General features: G+C 38.1%; 1 protein-coding gene across 3 annotated transcripts in view; it reads left to right on the plus strand.

The window, feature by feature from the left end:
- Window positions 1-293: 293 nt before the first annotated feature.
- SPAG1 (sperm associated antigen 1) overlaps window positions 294-19468 on the plus strand; it is a 44750-nt gene continuing 25575 nt past the window's right edge. Inside the window, exons 1-9 of one of the 3 annotated variants that reach the window (XM_063327266.1) lie at window positions 294-422; window positions 3372-3513; window positions 4109-4268; window positions 4636-4761; window positions 9331-9398; window positions 11519-11637; window positions 12138-12243; window positions 17760-17890; window positions 18552-18658. In XM_063327266.1, the coding sequence (XP_063183336.1) occupies window positions 3374-3513; window positions 4109-4268; window positions 4636-4761; window positions 9331-9398; window positions 11519-11637; window positions 12138-12243; window positions 17760-17890; window positions 18552-18658 (957 nt within the window). In that variant the 5' untranslated portion in view covers window positions 294-422; window positions 3372-3373. Of the gene's footprint in view, window positions 423-1250; window positions 1844-1995; window positions 2071-3371; window positions 3514-4108; window positions 4269-4635; window positions 4762-9330; window positions 9399-11518; window positions 11638-12137; window positions 12244-17759; window positions 17891-18551; window positions 18659-19468 lie in introns of those variants that run through there. The other 2 variants (XM_063327264.1, XM_063327267.1) reach the window with 2 other exon arrangements.

The raw sequence follows: 19468 nt of genomic DNA on the forward strand, positions 1-19468 counted from the left end.
GTGTACAAATGCACGCTATTATTTGTGTTTTAAGATATTGAAATATTAAAGTTTACTGTGATGCTAAATTTTGTCTATACTGTCTTCCAGCAATATAGTTCTAAAGCTGTTGGTTAAATTGTAAGAATATATAGCAGTATTGTATTCTTCTTGACTTAACCTTGCCTTCATTACTCTCATCTAAACTTTATTTGCATTTTAACTTTGTTAAATGTTCTTCGGACCCCTATGAACTGCATAACTATGGTTTGAATAAATTTGACTGAAAATGAAGGCTACACAAAGCTACGTCTGAAACCCATACCTGGATTTCAAAAGAGCAAATTTCAAAAGACTTGAGAGCACCCAATTGAGGCACCCAGCTGTGGAGGAAGTGTCAAAAAAAAATCATCTCTCAGAAAAGAAGAGGTGAGAGAGGCAAGGTAAATATTAAGAAACAATGTGTAAACAGAAGTTCCCAAAGTGCTTCTTGACTTGGTTGTACTCAAGGAAGGAATTAGGTTTGTGCTATAAAGGTAATTTGGTTAGTGTCCCAAAACTAAAACAGTGTCTTGTTTTGCTTTTCAGATGACTTCTTGGGGGTCTGTATTAAAAAGGTCGAAGTGCTTACTTTGTATTGATAAGCCAAAACTTTTCGCATCTGTCTATTTGGAGTATGTGTTAAGTAATACTAAAATACCCATATCACTAAGGTGTACTGCAGAATACTGCTGGATTGTGCCTGATGATAATTTAGCCTCCTTAAATGCTTCCAAATATCAATTTTGGTGGTGCTAATGATGCTTTTGATGTTGAGCTAATGTGTTTAACTCTTATCAGTGTAGTAAGGTGTCTTTGTTACAGACTGCGTGACCATGTACTGGCTCACAAATGAAATACAGTGCGTCATTTTAGGGGATAAAAAAGCATTCTTGAAGGGTTTTTTGGGAGCTGTTTGGTTTAGATTTTCTTTTATCTGATCTTAGCTGTTATGACATTCCTTATCTGTGTTTTTCCTTGGAAGCCAGATACACTTGAGTATAAACATAACACTTCTACTACACAGTTGCTATCAGTTTGTTGACCAGATGGGCATGTATAGTGTGCACCACGTGCCTGCACAACAGAAGCAAGTTGATGACATGGCATCAGCTGTTGATGTGACTGATGGGAGGGTGAGCTCGAGGGCTGCCCATGAAGAGAGGGCAGTACCAGTGCTACAGAAGGCCTGGTGGGAGCAGGGGATGGGTTTGGCTGGGTTGTGGGCTGACTGGGCTTTACTAGATGGTGAATCCAACCAGGGAAGTGGTGGAATCACCATCCCTGGAGGTATTTAAAAGATGGGTAGACGTGTTGCTTAGGGGCATGGTTTAGTGGTGCTTTTGGCAGTGTCAGGCTGATGTTTGGACTCAATGATCTTCGAGGTCCCTTCCTGATTCCATGACTGCGGACAGGCTGGGTGCCTCTTTCTGCCAGACCCCTGGGAATGGGTGCAGACCTGCTTCAGAAACCAGTGCTGGGCCTGTTGGGCTAACGGGCAATGGCGGTGTAGGCAACTGGGGCGACAGGCAGTGGAGGGGGACCGCCTGTTCTACTCGAAATAAAATACTACATTGGAAACAAGCAGGTGATGTTTTATTAAAGCTGCATTTCTGTCCCCCGCCAGGCCTAGGCGGAGGGCGGGGATCGCCGCCGCGGCCCGTCCCGGCGGTCCCTCAGCTCGGTCCGCGGTCCCGCTCCCCCACACGGTCCCTCCGCCACAGCCCGGCCGCGCGTGCGCAGTGGCGGGTGAGGCGCCGGCGTCCCCCGCCTCAGGCGCGGACCGGGCCGTGTCCGTCTCACGGAGACATCTCGCACCGGGCAGGTGGGTGTTGAGGTCCGCCACACGACGCTGGAGCTGGGCGGGGCTCTGTGGGAGCCTGGCAAGGGAATCACTGGGGAGGGCAGCCCGGAGCCCGCTTCCCGGCCGCTCGCCTGCACGCGCCGCCGGCCGCCATGTTGTACATAGCAACAGTTGCTAGGCACGGGCTGGCCGCGCTGCCACGGCTCCGGCTGTGGTGTGAGGGGAGCCCATTTTTGTGGGATTTTAAGGTAAATTCCTGACTCTGGGCGGTGAAAGTTGTGTTGTCAGCGGGCGCGAAGGAGGGCTCGGCGCTGCGGCCTCGGGGAGCTGCCGGCAGCCGGCGGGAGGAGGGGAGGGCCTGGGGCTGAGGCGGTGCTGTGCCGCCGTGCGACCGAGGTCTCCTCTCCCTGTTACCGTGTCGCCCAAGAGCTGTTCTGGCACTCGAAGAAACGAGCAGTTTTATTCCCTGTTCCTAACGTTTATGAAAATACGAGAGAAAATATTGCAGTTTTGTGATGAGTGGTTCTCTTGCTTTTTACTCCTGTCCCATAATTTCCTGCATTTGTCTGTCTCTCCCTGCATGTTGTTTCTTTTTCTGTACTGAAACTGTAAATTTTTGGGCCAGAATCCTGTCTTTATGCAATACCTGATTATGACCGGTTATTATTTAAGTGATACTGTACTGGAAACGTTTTTGTGCAACTACAAATTAATATGTGTAATTATGCTAGACATTAGAACACAATTATTTAAATTTGGTTTATATCCATACACAGTTGTTATCACATTCTAGCTAGCTGCCCTAATCTACTTGTTAAAAATAACTGATCACTTTAAGCACTATATAACATGTTGCAGAAAAAAAAAAATCTGCTCTATAGAGCTTGGAACCGAAATAGGAAAAGATGCAAATAAGCATATCAAAGGTACAGGGAGACAGGAAGTGTCCAATTTGAACACCTCAGTCCATCAGTTACAGACTTACTGGAAAAGATTCAGATTAGTACAGTAATATAATAAGAGGCCCAGAAAATGCAGTTAGTGAGGAAAGACAAACAATTGGTTTTATTTTGGCCACAGAGAAGGTAAAAGTTTTCATTCCATTAGATACACAGAGTTTGTTGACATCTTCCCTCTGAAAATAGTAGAGTCCTGCACCATCTTCTCCTTCATCCTGACTACACTTGCTTAAAATAGGTAATACCATAGCATGCTTAAAGAAAAATAGAGAATGTGGTAGGCAAAAATTGGCAATTTTTCTTTAAGCAGTCTTTTTGACTTGTTCTGCCTTGCAGAAGCAGTAGAGTTGTACATATACTTTGTACAAAACATATCTCTTGTATAGCCATACTTCTGTCAGTAAACGTCTGTCAAGAACAGTTTGTGTGATCAGGTCTTCAAATTTGAAATTTTTCTTTTGTGGCAATAGGTCTGCTTGCGAAACAGTAGTGCTTTGGAGCATGAGCAGTGTTATTCCTTAAATTAGCATTGCTTCAAAATATAACCAAGTGCCTACAAAACCACCAATTTTTTTCCTTTTAATATTTAGCTATGGGCGATGAGTCAGTACCATTTTTGCTGGACCAAGGAACCACTAAAACATATCAAATACCTATTGGTCATCTGGACTACAAGTTCATTGAAAAATGCACAGATGTTAAACACCTGGAAAAGATTCTCAGGGTATTAAGGTAAACATTATATTTTCTTAACTTTATTACTAATCATATTCCTGTTCTGTAAAATTTGAAGGAACCTGTACCTAAATACTCTATTTGTCTTGAACCTCTTTGTGACTTTCTAATTTAAAAATTAAAATACAAAGTTAAAGTAATAATTTTAAAAGTGTCCAAATGATAATGCTAGAAATCGAAGTCCTGTTTTAACCAACTAAAAGGTCTGAGTAAGTCAATGCCAGGTTTTTCTCAAATGCTGCTGCTGGGTTTTTGTTCTGTTGTGAAGCCATCATGCCTGCCTGTTTGTGGCAATTTCAGATGCCATGCCTATTTAACTTTTGCTGAATAAGACACAAGCATTTTTTTATGAGCACTGTGAGGATAATTTTGAACTGTGAATGTCTGTCCATTGGAAAGTGGTTGAAGGTTAACTCACTGGAATTTTCTGATCAAAATGTTATTAGATGATAGCAGAATTCAGTTGTAACAGGAAAATAGTCCTCTGCAGTGACTGTGGTGGCTACACAGAGACTACACATGGGGAGAAATATGGAGGACACAGTGCAGTTGAGTTCTTTTTTTGTAACTTTTATATCTTTGCATTTTAAAGGTCTGGTGAAGAGGGATGTTATCCTGAACTTACATTGTTTTGTGAAAAGCGTATTGAGCATTTAGATCCAAGGAGTAGAGCTTTGAGAAAAGATAAGGCTGCAGCCACACCTTCTGATTTCACAGCTGAAGAATGGGAGACAATTAATAGTGAACTGATGGTAAAGTATAACTCTAATTTATAATGGTCAGTAATATAATCACTTTGATATATCAATCCTCCTCTTCTCGTGCCTAAGTAGAATGTAATTATTTCATTAAATGAGGAAATGATCAAAGGATTATGTTGGGTTTTTTTTATTATTTTCTTGAATTAATGTCACTAAATCTTTTATGCCCATTTTAGCTCAACAGTTTATAGGTTTTTTTGTAGATTAATTTTGTTCAAAGAAGCACAATTGCTTTTTGTCTTAATTGCTTTTCCCCATTAAAAGCAGCAATAAGGATAGTTGTTAGGGTCTTTCTAGAGTATGAAGTATATCTGCTCTACTGCTTTATGGTACAGATATATTATTTATTTATTTTTAGAGCTGGGTGACAGAAATGAATGAAGATGATAGGAAACCACAGTTCCTGAGAACAGACACACTGCATGAAAGACAAGATAACTTGCCTCCTATTCGTTGTTCCAGCAGCTGTCTTTCTGATAATCAGGTATCTCGTTTTTTAATATATGTTAATTATATGTCATTCTAAAATCAGGAAATTTTATATGTACAAACTTCTAGTCATTGAGTCTTTCTTACTAGATTTATTTTGTAAAGCAGAAAATAAAAACCTTTACATTCCTTTGCAAGAGACCAATGCTCAAACAAAAGTGCCTTGTTAGTACTAGCATGTGTCTTGTAATAATGTTTTAATTCTGATCAAGAATTCACTTCTGGAGCAAATCTCCTTAAACACCCTTTTATGTTCTTTGAATCATATTTCAAAGTGGTGTTTAAGCATAGGAACTAGGTTCCTTTTGGATGAAATTATGCCAGGAAATTTTCTCCGGCTGTCAGTAGGCTTTTGTTCCATGAGACCAGACAGAAGCTAGTCTAAAACAAATACCCCGAAACACATACAGTGTGGATGTTGGACCCTCTGCACCAACTGTTTCACTCTATAGCCGTTTTTATATTGGGTGGCAGTGGTGTATGTGTAGCCTGTGATTCCCCTTATTTTATACCTTGAGTTGTTATTCCAGCTTTAGCCATAAAGTGTAGCCATAAAGTGTACTTAACAAATCTTCAGAACTACAGAATAAGCATTTTCATTTTTTCCTAGGTATTAGTTTCCTCATTTTTTTCCCTTTATTTATCTGCCTGAAATCTGTTTTATCTGTGACCAGCGTTTCTTACTAATACTAAATGAAGTGCAGTTGGAGGGATTGTCAGAAAAGTAGCTTTGGGATGGGATTTTTTTGAATTGTCAGATGTTATCATGGATGGCTTCAGCCTGATTCCCACTGTTTTCTTTAGAATTTTGGGACGCTGTTACAACAAACTCATGGAAGGATTTTTCTTTGTGGAAGTGAGAAATGTTATGAAAGGATCCTTACAGGTTGTGATATTTCCTATTAATTGTTAATTTCACAAATTTTATTGGAATAATTATGTATTAGTAAATGCCTGATTTATGTTCCTGTGTTGTCAGAAGCTGCTTCTTACTGTCAGCTGGTACTCAGGCATCAGACCAAGACATTTGTAATAACTAGGCACTCTCCGTTATGTGTTATACAAAGAGGCTGGGAATTACAGCGTAATGCTTTATAAGTGGTTAGTATTGAGACTAAGGTGTGCATTTGTTTTGTTGTTTTGGGTGTTTTTTTCATTAATCTGTCCTCTTTCACATTTTGCAATGTATGTTGCTCGACTGTCCTATTTTGTTGAGATGACGCGTGTCACTGTAACTTTACTCTTGATTTATGTCCTGTATAAGTGTTTCCTAGAACAGAAAATGATAAATAAAATATCACGTGAACTCAGTGAATCCAGATTAGAATATAAGCATAAAATGGTGTAAAGTGGATTGAAATGTAAGATATACAGATTCACTAAAGAGGATGCATTCTCCATTCAAAGACAAAATATTTATTCAGATTTTTTTCTCCTACTTTAAACCATGCAGCAGTCTTCAGGTCAAGTTTTTATCACTTTTGTTCTCCACACAAGGTTTAGGTGTTACCGTTGTTACCCAGGAAACCTAGATAACCTAGATACAGCTTTATGCTTTATCTGTGTTATGTGATTTCCATTCCTTTTGTCCAAGCAAATGGCCTCTGAAGTAATTGCAACCTGTCCTGGAAAAGAGAAGGGAGGCCTGAAATTAGAATTCAGTTTTAGAATTCAGTCTTTTTATGTAGCAGTGCAGTTATACCACTACTAGATCACTACTGAATAAAAAGAAGCTGTTTCTGTAGTATACACTAAATTTATACCTGTAATATGAAATCTCAAAAAAAAAATCAATTAATATACTTAATCAGTTTTTTCTTTTCTTTCTTGCTGATAAAACTATGTGTAATCTTATAGTTTTTAAACATGTTTTGCTAATCAGTTACGACTGTAATTATTTTTTTACACTGGCGTCACATAATTTTGTAATGTGGTATTAAGTATAAAGTTGGCATCATAAATTTCTCCCCTCTGCTAGAAAGAAATCCATAAACCCTTCTATAATTTTATGGTGTTATTTGATTGTTCAACTGATCTGATGCACAAAAAGTTCATTATCTTCAATTAAGACAATTCTGGAAATCCTTATTGACCCTGAAACAGTGGATTGCACCAGTGGGTACAAGTTTTGTAAATGGAAGCATCTTGTGTCTGTAACCCCGTTTTCTTGCTGATATTAAATGTAGGTAGAGTTTCAGTTCTCTACTAAGAGCTTATAACTCTATATGGTGTTTTCTTTTTATTCCTGTGAAGTCATGGGGAATATTTTCCAAAAATGAATAGAAAAACAGTGAACTTTATGCAATATTTCCCTCTTTAACACAATGTGGAAATTTCTGTCTTACACCCCTGTTTTTCTTTCACACTGCCCAGGACTTCGAGGTTACATCTATACTGCAAATTAAAAGAGGTCCGGAGAGACAGCTTGAGTTTTTCTGTTCTTAACTGTCCACATTGCTTAATTATTATTTTTTCTGCCTCACTTTTTCCAGGAAAAAACTAAAGCGTAGATTTAAAGATACTCACTTCCAAAAGACTGTATGGGATTTCAGCAGACTTAGGTTCCTTTGCCAAACACGGTTTCCTGATACTCTTTGAGAAAGAATTCTGTCCTCAGATACCTCTTTGTGCTACAGTCCAGGGCATGCAACACACATTCCAAGTTTTTTGTTATAAAAATCCACTGTGATGGCATCTCTATAGCCTTCATATTATTTTGGATACTCTGAACTGAAAAAGAATACTGGTTATCTGACACACAATGGCAATCTTAGGCCATCACACAGGGCCCAGAGGAGAATGAAGGGCAAATTCAAAATTTGCAGGTCAAAATGACAAGGACAGAGATCCTTTATTTTTTTTTTGGTTCCACAGCATGCAAACGTATATTTTTCATCAAAGTCTCTTGGATGCGATGCTCTGAAATAATTACTGATTGAGAAATTCCTGACTCTGCTGGAGCCGCAACTTGTTTACAATGGTCCCAAGAATATGAGACCTAGAATTTTAAAAATTGTGCTTTTCTGAGTCAACATTTCTGCCTTATTCCTTAAAAGGATGTGCTGTAGTTCTTTCCCTAAATTACAGTTGCATTAGTGTAAATACCTTAGGAGTTTTATTCTGACATTTTCACTATTTTTGTGCTCATTTAAGTTAAGGACTTATAGTTTGAAAACAAGATTTGATATTTATTACATTAGCAAGTTTTAATATACACCAGGATGCATACATAATGATAACTCATGTTTCTGGGAGCCATGTTTAGGAGTTACCTCCTCCAAACATGCACTGATCACTAAATATATTTGTCATTTTGTCTAGCTTCTTGAAAGACTGGGAACATTAAGAGTAATTCTGAAGTTATATACTGTAAAAGTTTGTGTAACCTAACATTATGGATAGTTAGAAGTGTTTACAGGAAGGGTCACATTTGCATTATATAAATTAGGTGTTTACATCCAAGTGCAGAAGTATTTCCTTGTTTCAGCGTCACCACTGGCAAAGCTAGTTTAAGAAGTTGCTGCTTGTTTCTTTCGTCCAGTTTATCACATACTCAGTTGAACTGGTACAGATATTTAGGGATTGTACTGTAATCTCTATCAAATTGTTTATTTTAACCACGATAATTGTAAATCTGCAACTCCACGAAAAATTACATTGGTCTAACTCAGTGAATGATGGATTGCAAGGTAAGAGGAGGGCTGAATGGCTAGGACAGAGGAGGTGGGAATATTTTGAACTGGCTGTTCCACTGTGGAATACCTGTTTGAAACCACACCTTGCTATTAAGTTTTGTTGAAGTCAACAAGCAGGGAGGGACATATCAGAAATACAGTCTCATGATAGAGGTAGAAGAGATGCCAAAGGTGCCAGCTGTGGAAATAGGTTCCATTAGTGTAGGAAGACGGGTTGCAATACAAGTCAGTTGAATCTGTTATTGTGACTGATTGTTGCATGAAGGTCCTAAGGATAAATTTTAAGTAAGGCAAACCTCAATGATGGAGCCTGTCTAAAAGCTAGAAGGAGTGTAAATCATCTTGGGAATTAGCTTGAGTGGAGTGTGTAAAACAGTCAAAAGAAGTCCAGACGCTATTTTGAAGTCAAACATTTGTAAGTTTGTTGTGAGGGTTCCAGGGACTATAAAAATCTGTGCTCTTGGGAATGGCAAGCCCAAACTAAGGTTACTGATTAAATCTCAAACTCATCACAAGGCTGGGTTTTCCCAAGACTGAGTTCTCCCTTGCTGTGTTGAAAGGATGGTTTGGAACATGGCAGCACAAGATACTAATTAAGAAGAGCAGTCTCCTATCTAAAAGTTTTATTCAGTGCCTCTGTGACATGTAACAGGGCAGTGGAGAGAAAGTGTGAGCTCCTCAGATTACAATAATATGTAAAATACATGAAGATTTTCTTTACGGCAAGACAAGTTTTCAAGACTATGCTGAGATTAGTTATGAATAGTGTTAGTTTCTAGGAATATGTATTGCAGAAACAAAACAAAACAAAAAGGCTGTGAATTTTCACTTTAATAAAATGTCTTACAGGCTGGTTTTTTCTCTTTCAGAACAAAAAATTACAAAACAAACAAAGAAACAAGAAAAACATACCACGGGATTACAGTGAATGGGACAAGTATGTTAAATCCTTTATATTTAAGTTTTTATTGAATCTCATTTGTATGTTTAATAACGGAACATGGTTGTTGTTTTTCAAAGTATTTTCCAGAAATATAGTATTAAGGTCAACATTTCAGGGAATTATAACACTGTTGGTGAAACAGATTTTTCATAATAAGTGTTCTGTTAAAATGCAAATAATGCATCGTCATGCTAACAGCTGAGAACAATTTAGTCTATACTTTTGTACAAGCTGCGTGGAATAGAGCAAGTCAGCAGAAAATACAAATAAGTGATTTTGTTTCAGATTTCATTTTTCCTTTCAACATCTAAGATATAAAATCTATGTAGGTATGTAAAACCAAGGAATTACCATTAGCTTAATTTATCATTTTGAAAGCACTTCTAGGGTTATTTAACATGGGCTTATTTGATCTTCTCTGTATCTAAAGCCAGGGTTCTAAATTAAAAACAAAACTGATGAATCCTTATTCCTGCACTGAGCCTCACTGACCTCAAAGAATGAGCTTGAGGCAGGTGCATCAGTTTGCTCAGATTCAATTACACATAATCAGAGGTTTAAACAGTAACTGACTATTTCTAGTGTGGATGGAGCCCTGATACAAAGACACTCTCTGCATCATATAATGGTGGCATATTACCCTCCCAAGTTATCTGACAGATTGATGCCCCCAAATTGTTGAACACGGAGGAGGAAATGCACATACTTCTCAGTTTTGCATGGTAGCGGCTTCTCTCTAGGTCCTGAAATCTGGAATATGATGCTGTAGAATGAAAGTGAGGAGGCACATGTTTCCAGTGCAGTAGACGGGGAGCTAGTTCTAGAGACTGTGGGGTATGGGTAATGAAACTGTTAATGTCTCACTCCACCCCAAAACCCCTGCAAATCCCCTGCCTGCATAAGATGCTGTTCTTACACACACTTGTGCATATCAGTTATTTTCCTGCCTGTATGTTTCGGAAGTTGGGGCCTTCCTGCTCAAATGTGGACAAACGAGATAGGTTATTAAAATAACTTCTGTAACAATTTATTCTTTCTTTCCTCTGTATCTTTTAAAGTAATCGTTTGAGGATTTTGTTTAGTTTTATGTACTCAATCTTTAAGTGTTTTAGCATGCTGATAATACTATAGTTTGTGCATTTTCCTGTATAATGTATTTATTTTGTATTATACGAGTATACTGAAACAGAAGTTGTTTGAAAGAAATTTTCTGGTCTGAAGCATATTGTGTTTTCAGAACCCTTTGAGGATAATTTCAAAACCTTCAAATAATTGTTTAGGCAATTTCTGAACAAAATATTTCACTTCATATTTTAAAAACAGTTATTTTGAAATGTGGCTAATTTATAATAAAAAGGTAAAGCTAAGTGGGCAAAAGATCAGAATCAAAATGGAGAGCAATTAGTCTTACCTGAAAACATTTTGAATTGGATAAATTTTGAAAATTATATCTCTGTTTTAGATAGAAATTATTCATATTGTCAAGATTATTGTGGAAAGCAAAGGCTATTTTTCATTAAATCCTAAACAGAAAAGCAGTGAGTGTAGTGTTTCTAGATAGTGTAGGAATTGGTTATTACTGTATTTGTTTTATAAGATTATGGCAGTAATATTTATTTGAAATAAATTCCTAAACACTGTTTTCAAAAACTGCTTCTCAGTAGCCTTGGAAGTGGCTGAGACTATTTTGAAATCTCTCTCGTGTTTATAGTATAAATTGCTTTGAGGCTGTTTCTTAGGTACTTTGGCAAAGGTTAATAGAAAAGTTTGATAGGGCTGGAATTGAGGCTGGTGATACTGTTTCTTAAATTTTACCTGTCTTTTTTGGGAGGATGGCGAGGAGGTTCTTCATTTGGTTTGTTTGTTTTTAACCAGAAGGGAGGAGGAAGAGGGGAGGTAATGTATAAGGAAGAGAAGCACAGAAAAAAAGCCACAACACAAGGAAAGGAGATAAGACTAAACATCTGTTTCCTAACTAGTCGTAGATAGTTGAACACAGCCTTTATGTCTCTTTTCCTTTGGTTTATAATGGAAATATAGTATGCCTTTCTATTAGTAGAGGAGTCCTGCTATGCAGCATTATTGAATTTTATTTTTTTTTTAATTAATTTAAGGTTTGATGTGGAAAAGGAGTGTTCTAAAATCGATGAAGGCTGTGAAGAAAATAACTCAAAAGCAAGATTCTTTAGTAGACCAAGTATCCCTGTAATCGAAAAGAAAATAGACACAACTGGTAATGTCTTAGAAACATAATTTTTCTTTAATTGTAATACTGTGTTGTAGAGTGTGAATGCAAATTGAAGCAGCATATTATAGAGTTAAAAATGTCTTTATCTATTTTTTAGCCCCTAGAGATGGTAAAAGTTGTTAGGAAGTTAACTGAGCCTGAAGCCGTATTTGGAAATAATCTAGTCTTGGTGTTAATAATCAGTTAAAACATTTATGTTTTGTTTAGGTCGAGTGCTAGGTAAAGAAGTAAAGCATACTTCTGCTATTATAAAGCAATGGTAGAAGTTTGCCAACCACTTCTGTCTTGCATTCTGAATTGTATGGCTATCAGAAGAATTAGGTTTTTATTATAGAAAATAAAATACAAATCTATCTTTTAGTAAGCCATGTTATTTTAAAAAAATAATATACGGATTATGACATTCAAAGTATTTTAGCTGACAGTGTTTTGATTGCATCAATGCAAGTTGTTAGTTGTTGTTATGTATAAATATTTTTTTCTAGGCATGACAAAGAAAGAGAAGATTTTTATCGCTACTCGTGAAAAAGAAAAGGGCAATGAAGCCTTTGCCACTGGCGATTATGTGGAAGCAGTAACTTATTACACTCGGTGAGTCAATACTGTTGTGTTCTTTTATTTTAATAAAATAAAATAATAAAAATAATAAAATAATATTCACTGTTACTTTTGAATATTATTTTTAAAGCAGTGCAATTAAAGCAACTTCTTACTGAAGCAACTAGCGACAATTAGATTATTTTCAAAAGGGCAAAAATATTTGACAGAAGAATACTTAAAGCACTTGTATCATGGTATAAATTTTTATTTATCAGGAAGAGAAGTGGATAGTGATGAGCTGCAATCACAAACTTTTTCAGATTTTTCAAAACCATTGAGATTCAAGGGAAAGTTTACAAAAATAAAATGATAAGCAGTATCAGTAGGATAGTCTCAATTGTTAATAAAATTGATTTAATGACCTCCTCTTAGCAGAAAGAAAAATAATTGTGTGCAGCTTCATCACAACACTGTCTGTAATTAGTAGCAGTCCAGAAAAAAGGTATATAAACACAGGATTAAAAAAAAAAAGAGACTTTTACAGGTTGCTTGCCTTATTTAGTGCACAGTGGAGTACATTCAAACTTTCTCTTTGCTTATATAAACAGAGGTTGTTGCTACAGGACCTCTGTTGTATTTGTTTCAAAAGTAGAAAAGTTCAAGGTAAAAGGAATTGACTATGACAGGAAGAGAAGGATAGTGTTTCAGTTAAGGTATTTGAATGGTGCCTCGGGAGAACTAATTTTTTTCTCTGTCCTTTTCACAGTGTTCAAATATGATGCCATTTATACAAACCAGGATTTTCACATGAGACAAACATTTGTTTCCCGTTTGCAGATTACCTATCTTGAGACACTAGAGGTCTGACTTGCAAAAGTGCTGATGCTCCCACATAAAACTAATGTTAAAGGAAACTCAATTTCATGTTTAATTCTGCGCTTTAAAATGATAAGGACTTTAAAAAAACCCACAAGCCCTAGAAGTGTCAAAGTTGTCACTTAAAAATTGAGACCAAATGGGGATCCTGATGTATTAATTGCTAGTGTAAACTGAGGGTAATGATACAGCACTTCTGTGAGATGAAGTGTTAAGATAATTCGTGGGCTATGATATTATAGTGGGATATTCTCAAAAAACACTTACGAGGAAGTTAATATGTCTGTGGTCAGTGCAGACAAGTATGGAGAAAATAGTGAATAGGAATAAATTGTTTGCAACAGCAATAAAAAAAATATTGAACAGATTTATGTTTAGGAAGCGCTATTCATACTATCACTGAAGGAGGCAAGGCTTTGTAGAACAGCTTATGAAAATTTACCTGGAGATTGTTGATGTATATATGTGCACAAAGGTTGTTGATATTCATAGTGTACAGGCTGTTTAAACTGAGGCATTTGATGTGTATTATTTTCGTTCTTGACTTGCAGGCTTAACATCTTCCTTGTTTGTTTTATTTAATACATCAACATGAATATAAAAAACATCCATAGCTTATTTCATATACAATAAATAAAACACAAATCCATAATATAAAAATAAGTACCTGCTTTGGGGGCATAAATAAAGGTATTAATTAATAAGGATGGACAGAATTCTTCCTAATGGAAAGTCTTTCCATATTCAACCCCCATGGGGCATTGTACACCTTTTGTAATATATATGCTATTGACACTGCATACTGTTCAAACTGGGCACTTTTCTAATAATACCATCTGAAAATTCCTATTTTCTTACATTTAGAAATATTTAAATAAAACGTATTTTGGAGTAAATTCATAGTAGTCTGAAGGGGTTATTTGTGTATGGCTAACAAGGGAAAAAGAGTACAGTTCTATATAAAAATAATTAGGGTACAGTTATTCATTCTGTTTCTCTTGTTATAAGGCCTGCTATTCTAAGCTGAACATAGGGAGTACTTTCTATTTTACAAAAAACCTTAAACCTCTCTCTCATTTCTGAGGAGATTCAAAACTTTTGCAGAGGACATGCTCTGACATAGTTCTGTTATGCTGATGTCATTTTAAAATAAATGGATCTTGCCTATTTTTCTGCATACCTCTAGTGAAATCACTCTGCTTAGTCATTACGGTTATACTGCAGTCGTAGAATAATTCAGGTTGGAAGCGACCTCTGAATTATATTTTCTGCAAACCACCTCTCAAAGCAGGGCCTAGTTAGATGAGGTTACTCAGGGCTTTGTGCAGTTAAGTTTTGAATATCTTCAAGGATGGAGATTTAACAACCTCTCTGGGCAGCCCGTTGCAGTGCTTAACTGCCCTTACAGTAAATATTTTTTCCTAAAATGGCATCAGAAATTCCATTTTTGCAGCTTGTGTCTGTTGCCTTTTTGTCCTATCAGTGTGTACTTCTGAGAAGGATGTGGCTCAGTCTTCTCCATACCTCCCCATTAAGTAATTGAAAACAGCTACAAGACCTCTCCTGAGCCTTTGCTTCTGGCTGAACAAACCTAGTTATCTCAGACTCTCCTCATAAGTTTTGCATGTAATACAGCCCCTTTAACTATCCTCATGACATGCTGGACTCACTCCAGTCTTTTGGTGCCTTTTGCGTACAGGAGAGCCCCAGATTGAACACAAGTACTCCACCTGTTGTCTCATAGGTGCTGAAGAGAGGGGAAGAATCACTTCTGTCAAGCGCCTGGCTGTGATCTTGTAATATGGTCCAGCACGTGGTACACCACCTTTGCCTTGAGAGCACACTGTTAACTCCTGTTCAGTTTGCTGTCCACCAGAGCCCTCTGGTCCTTTCCTGCAGAGCTGTTTTCTAGCTAGTTGGCACCCAGCCTGTACTGTTGCCAGTTATTCTGTTTCAGGTGCAGGATTTTGCACTTGCCTTTTTTGAACTTCCTGAGAAGTCTGCCAGCACATTCCTCTGGCCTGTTAAGGTCCCTTTGACTGGAGTTTTGCTGACTGTTCGCCCCCCAGCATTGTATCATTGACAAACTAACTGGGGGTGCCTTCTGTTCCATCTTATACCCTCCTGATAAAGGTGTTAAAAACTATTGATCCCAAAGGGAGGCCATGAGTAACTGGTCACCAGTTGGACTGCTCAATTCTTTGAGCCCAGCAGTTCAATCAGTTTTCTGTCTACCTTATTGTTCACTTACCTAGTCCATGTTTTACCTCTTTGGCTATAAGAATGCTATGGGAGATCATGTTGAAGGCTTTGCTACAGTCAAGGTAAGCACCATCCTCAGTTCTTCCTTCCTTCACTGAGCCACTCGGCAAAGCAAGCTATCAGGTTGGTCTTGGCATGATTTGCCTTTGGTAAATCTATGCTAGCTGTTGCCAGTCACCTTCTTATCCTTCTTGTGCCTGGACAGGAATTTGGGAAGACTTGCTCCATAATCTTTCTGACCAGCCTGTAGTTTCCCAGGTCCTCCACCTTGCTATTCTTGAAGATGTATGTGATATTAGCCTTTACCAGGAACCTGTCACAATCACCGTGACTTTCCAAAGATGATATAGAGCAGTTTCGTAGTGACATTGGCTGGCTTCCTGAACATGCTATCTGGAACTCATGTATATCCAATTTTCTTAAGTGTTTCCTAGCTTTATCTTCCTCTGTTGTGGGGTACTGCTTCACTCCTACAGAATCTAGCTCTAGATTCAGAGACCTAGGAAGCCTGAGGGCAAACCTTACTGATGAAGACCAAGGCGAAGAAGCCACTGAGTACCTCAAACTTTTCCACGTCCTTTGTCACTAGGTCCTCTGCTGTATTGACCAGTGGGTTCACAGTTTCCTTAATCTTTATTTTGCTGCTGATAGACCTTTAAAAAAAAAAAAAAACAAAAACAAAACAACTTTTCTTGTTGCTCCTCATATCCCTTTTCTAGTTTCAACTTCAGCTGAGCTTTTACTTTCCTAATTCCATCGCTTGCACTTAGCCAGTGTCTCTATATTCCTCCTGAGTAGGCCATCACCATTGCCACCTGCTGTGTATTTAATTTTTTTGTTTCAGCCCAGTCAAGAGTTCTCTGTTCATCCCTTCTATGCTTGCTTGACTTCCTGCATATTGGAAAGGATCATTCTTGTGCTTTGAGGCAGCTGGCCTTGAAGATCAACCAGCTTTCCTGGCACCCTTTGCCCTACAGGGCATTATCGCTGTAATCCTGCCAAGCAGATTCCTGAACAGGCCAAAATCTTGCCTTCTGAAGTCCAGGGCTATAATTCTTGCTCATTTCTTGCTCATTGCATCTTGCTTATTTCCCTCAGAATCTTAAGCTCTATGATCTCATGGTTGCTGCAGCCAAGGCTGTCATCCACTTTTGCATTCCCAACCAGTTCTTGATTGTGAGTAACAATTCCAGCAGAGCATTTCCCCTCATCACCTTGTTGATTGTGTCAAGAATTTGTCTTCAATACGTTCCAGAAATCTCATATTGGGCAGAAATCTTGTCATTTTGCACTTCCAGCAGATACCACAGTAGTTCAGGTCCCCCATGGAAACCAGACCCTGTCTCTAATTGTGAGGTTTCCTCTAATTGCCTGAAGAAGACTTCATCTGCTGGCTCTTCTTCATCAGGCAGTCTGAAGCAGGTGCTTACCATGATGTCACCATGTCAGTCTGACCTCTTACCCATCAGCTCTCTTGATGGGCTTGTCAGTCTCTTGCCTGTTCAAGACAAACCTTCACACATTTAATTGCCACTTAGATTAGAATGCATCTCCTCCTCCTTACCTTCCTAGTCTTTCTAAAGAGCCTGCATGCCCCCGTCACAGCACTCCAGCCACACAGGTTATCACATCACATTTCTGTTATCCCATGAGATCGTAGCTGCAAGACCTTATATTCTTTATTGGTTCCCATGCTTTGTGCATTTGTGCACAAGCACTTGAGATTGTCCTCCAGTCATGCTTTTTTCACAAGGGAAGTGTGAGTCTCTTCCAGTATGCTGTCCCCCTGGCACTTCTCTATTGTCCCTTCTTCCCAGTGAACATAGTTTAGAGTCCTTCTTGCCAGGTTAGACAGAGTGTTGGCAAAGATCGTCTTGCACCACTTTGTCATATGCATGCCAGTTGTCTTATTCCTCAGAGATGATTCTGTTATAGAAGCTAAAGCCCTGCCTACAATACCATCCACACAGCCAGATGTTGACCTGGATGATTCAACCACTGCTACCTGAGTCTTCCCCTTTTACAAGCAAGATCAAGGAGAAGCCCATGTGGCCCTCCATGCTCTTCATCATAGCCTCCAGAGCTCTGCAGTAGCTCTTGATATTCTAAAAGGTTTAATTTGGCAGTTTCATTTGAGTCTACATGGATGGCAGCAGGAATTAATAGTTTAAGGGACAGATGAGCCATGGCATCTTCTCTGCAACATCTCAGTTCTAAATCCTGGCAAGCAACAGACCTCTGAACATGGTAAATCTAGTTGGTGGGTGGTTGTCTCTGGTCTCGCAGGAAGGAGCTTCTAACCACTATTGTGTTTAGAATATCAGTATTAATATTGTTATAATACTGTTTTCAGCTTCCAATAGTGAAGTGATTCTACATTCAGGTTTTCTAATTGTGAGCTTACTATAGTCAATATTCCCTTTTTTCAGGAGTATATCAGTAATACCCACTGCAGCTGCATATAACAACAAAGCTCAAGCGGAAATCAAACTTCAGGACTGGTACAGTGCTTTGCAGGATTGTGAGAAGGTACTAGATATGGAACCTGGCAATGTAAAAGGTACAGTAGAACATAAACTCACCCTTCTATGTATTATTTTCTTTCTAGCAAATCAAATGGTACATGTCCATTCATGTTGTTAGTTGACTTCAGTGAGCTTTAGATTGAGTGCAAGTACAAAGAAGGAAACAGAGCAGCTCCCCAAAGTAATTTTAACAGTATTTTCGGGGTCGGGGAAGTTTTCTGCAGTCCATCCTGTTGATCGGTAATGGGAATTCTTATGCAGTAGCATGGGGCTGACTCTTGTTTTTTGTGTGATGACTGTGAGCCCTCTTGTACTTGTGCAGAGCATTGTTTCCATAATACCCACACTGAAGTATTTAATTACCTTAAAAGTGACATGAAAAAAATGAAAGTTGCTGATTTAATCCTCTTTGAAAACAAGGGCTTGAATGTAGCTAACTATGTTTGTATGGGAAGAGGGGGGAAATTGGAAAAATATTAAAAGATGCTTCTCAATTAATGATTGCTATCTCAAAAGGTGTCATGTGAAATTGCATCTTTGAAAATGATCAGAAGAACAGTTATTACTAATACAGTCATTATGAAGTAAAACAGGATTTTAAAAACTGTTTTACACTTAATATGTCTAGAAAAAATAGAGTATTGTTATCCACTTTATGCTTTAAATACATAAATAATACACTTTGTTCTTTTCTAGCTCTGGTGCGCCGTGCCACTGTACACAATCAGCTGCAGAATTACCAGACAGCTATAGAGGATCTGAACAAAGTATTATGCATTGAACCAGAAAACGCTATAGCTAAGGTAAAGATAAATGAGTTGACTATGACTAGAAAAAGGTTGTATGCAGTTGTAACACAAAGTGAGTACAGTTTACATTGTTTGATTTGAATATGAGTTTTGAGGACACACTCAGTCTACTGTGCCAATGATCAGTTTTGCAAGACCACGTAGATGCCTGTGGTAGAACTTAGGTACTTGAATGTGACCAGATCTTCTGCTCACTACTTAATTGTGAGAACCCGTAGGTACTCAAGTCTTCTCTATCAACATAATTTTGGTGCCTAAAAGTATGCTGCTAAACTTGCTTACAGCATTAGTGTCTTAGATGATGAAAGTTATTTGGAAATTTCTCTCAAAAAGATCCACTGGGATACGTGTATCTAAGTTTGACACATAATTCACAAGAAAAATTCAAAAGAGATGCCAAGCTTTTGTTGTTGTAGTGACCCAAAAGGAGAGGATCTGTGTTCTGTCCTCACTTCAGCATGATGTTATTATCCTCATTTCTCACCTCCAGGCTAGAATGAAAAACCTTTCATACCCCTGATGAATCTGTACCCTTCTTAGGCAATTATGGATCTAAGAAAGCTGTATGCTTTCTTTGGAAACTCAAGGTCAGAATGAGTCCTTGTACTACTATTACCTAAGCTATTTAGGGGAGGACTGGTCCATGTCATTTCATTGGTATGTTCTTTGGGTGTTTTGTGGGTTAGAACCCAGTCCTTGGATTTGGACTCTACGTGTCCTGAGAATCTTCAGTATTAGGCAGTTCTGATACTAAACTGCTCTTTTCCTGTTAGTTAGGAGTCCATCATACTGCTACCTTCCCAA

Source organism: Chroicocephalus ridibundus, chromosome 2 (genome assembly GCF_963924245.1).
Source record: "Chroicocephalus ridibundus chromosome 2, bChrRid1.1, whole genome shotgun sequence".
Lineage (NCBI taxonomy): Eukaryota > Metazoa > Chordata > Aves > Charadriiformes > Laridae > Chroicocephalus > Chroicocephalus ridibundus.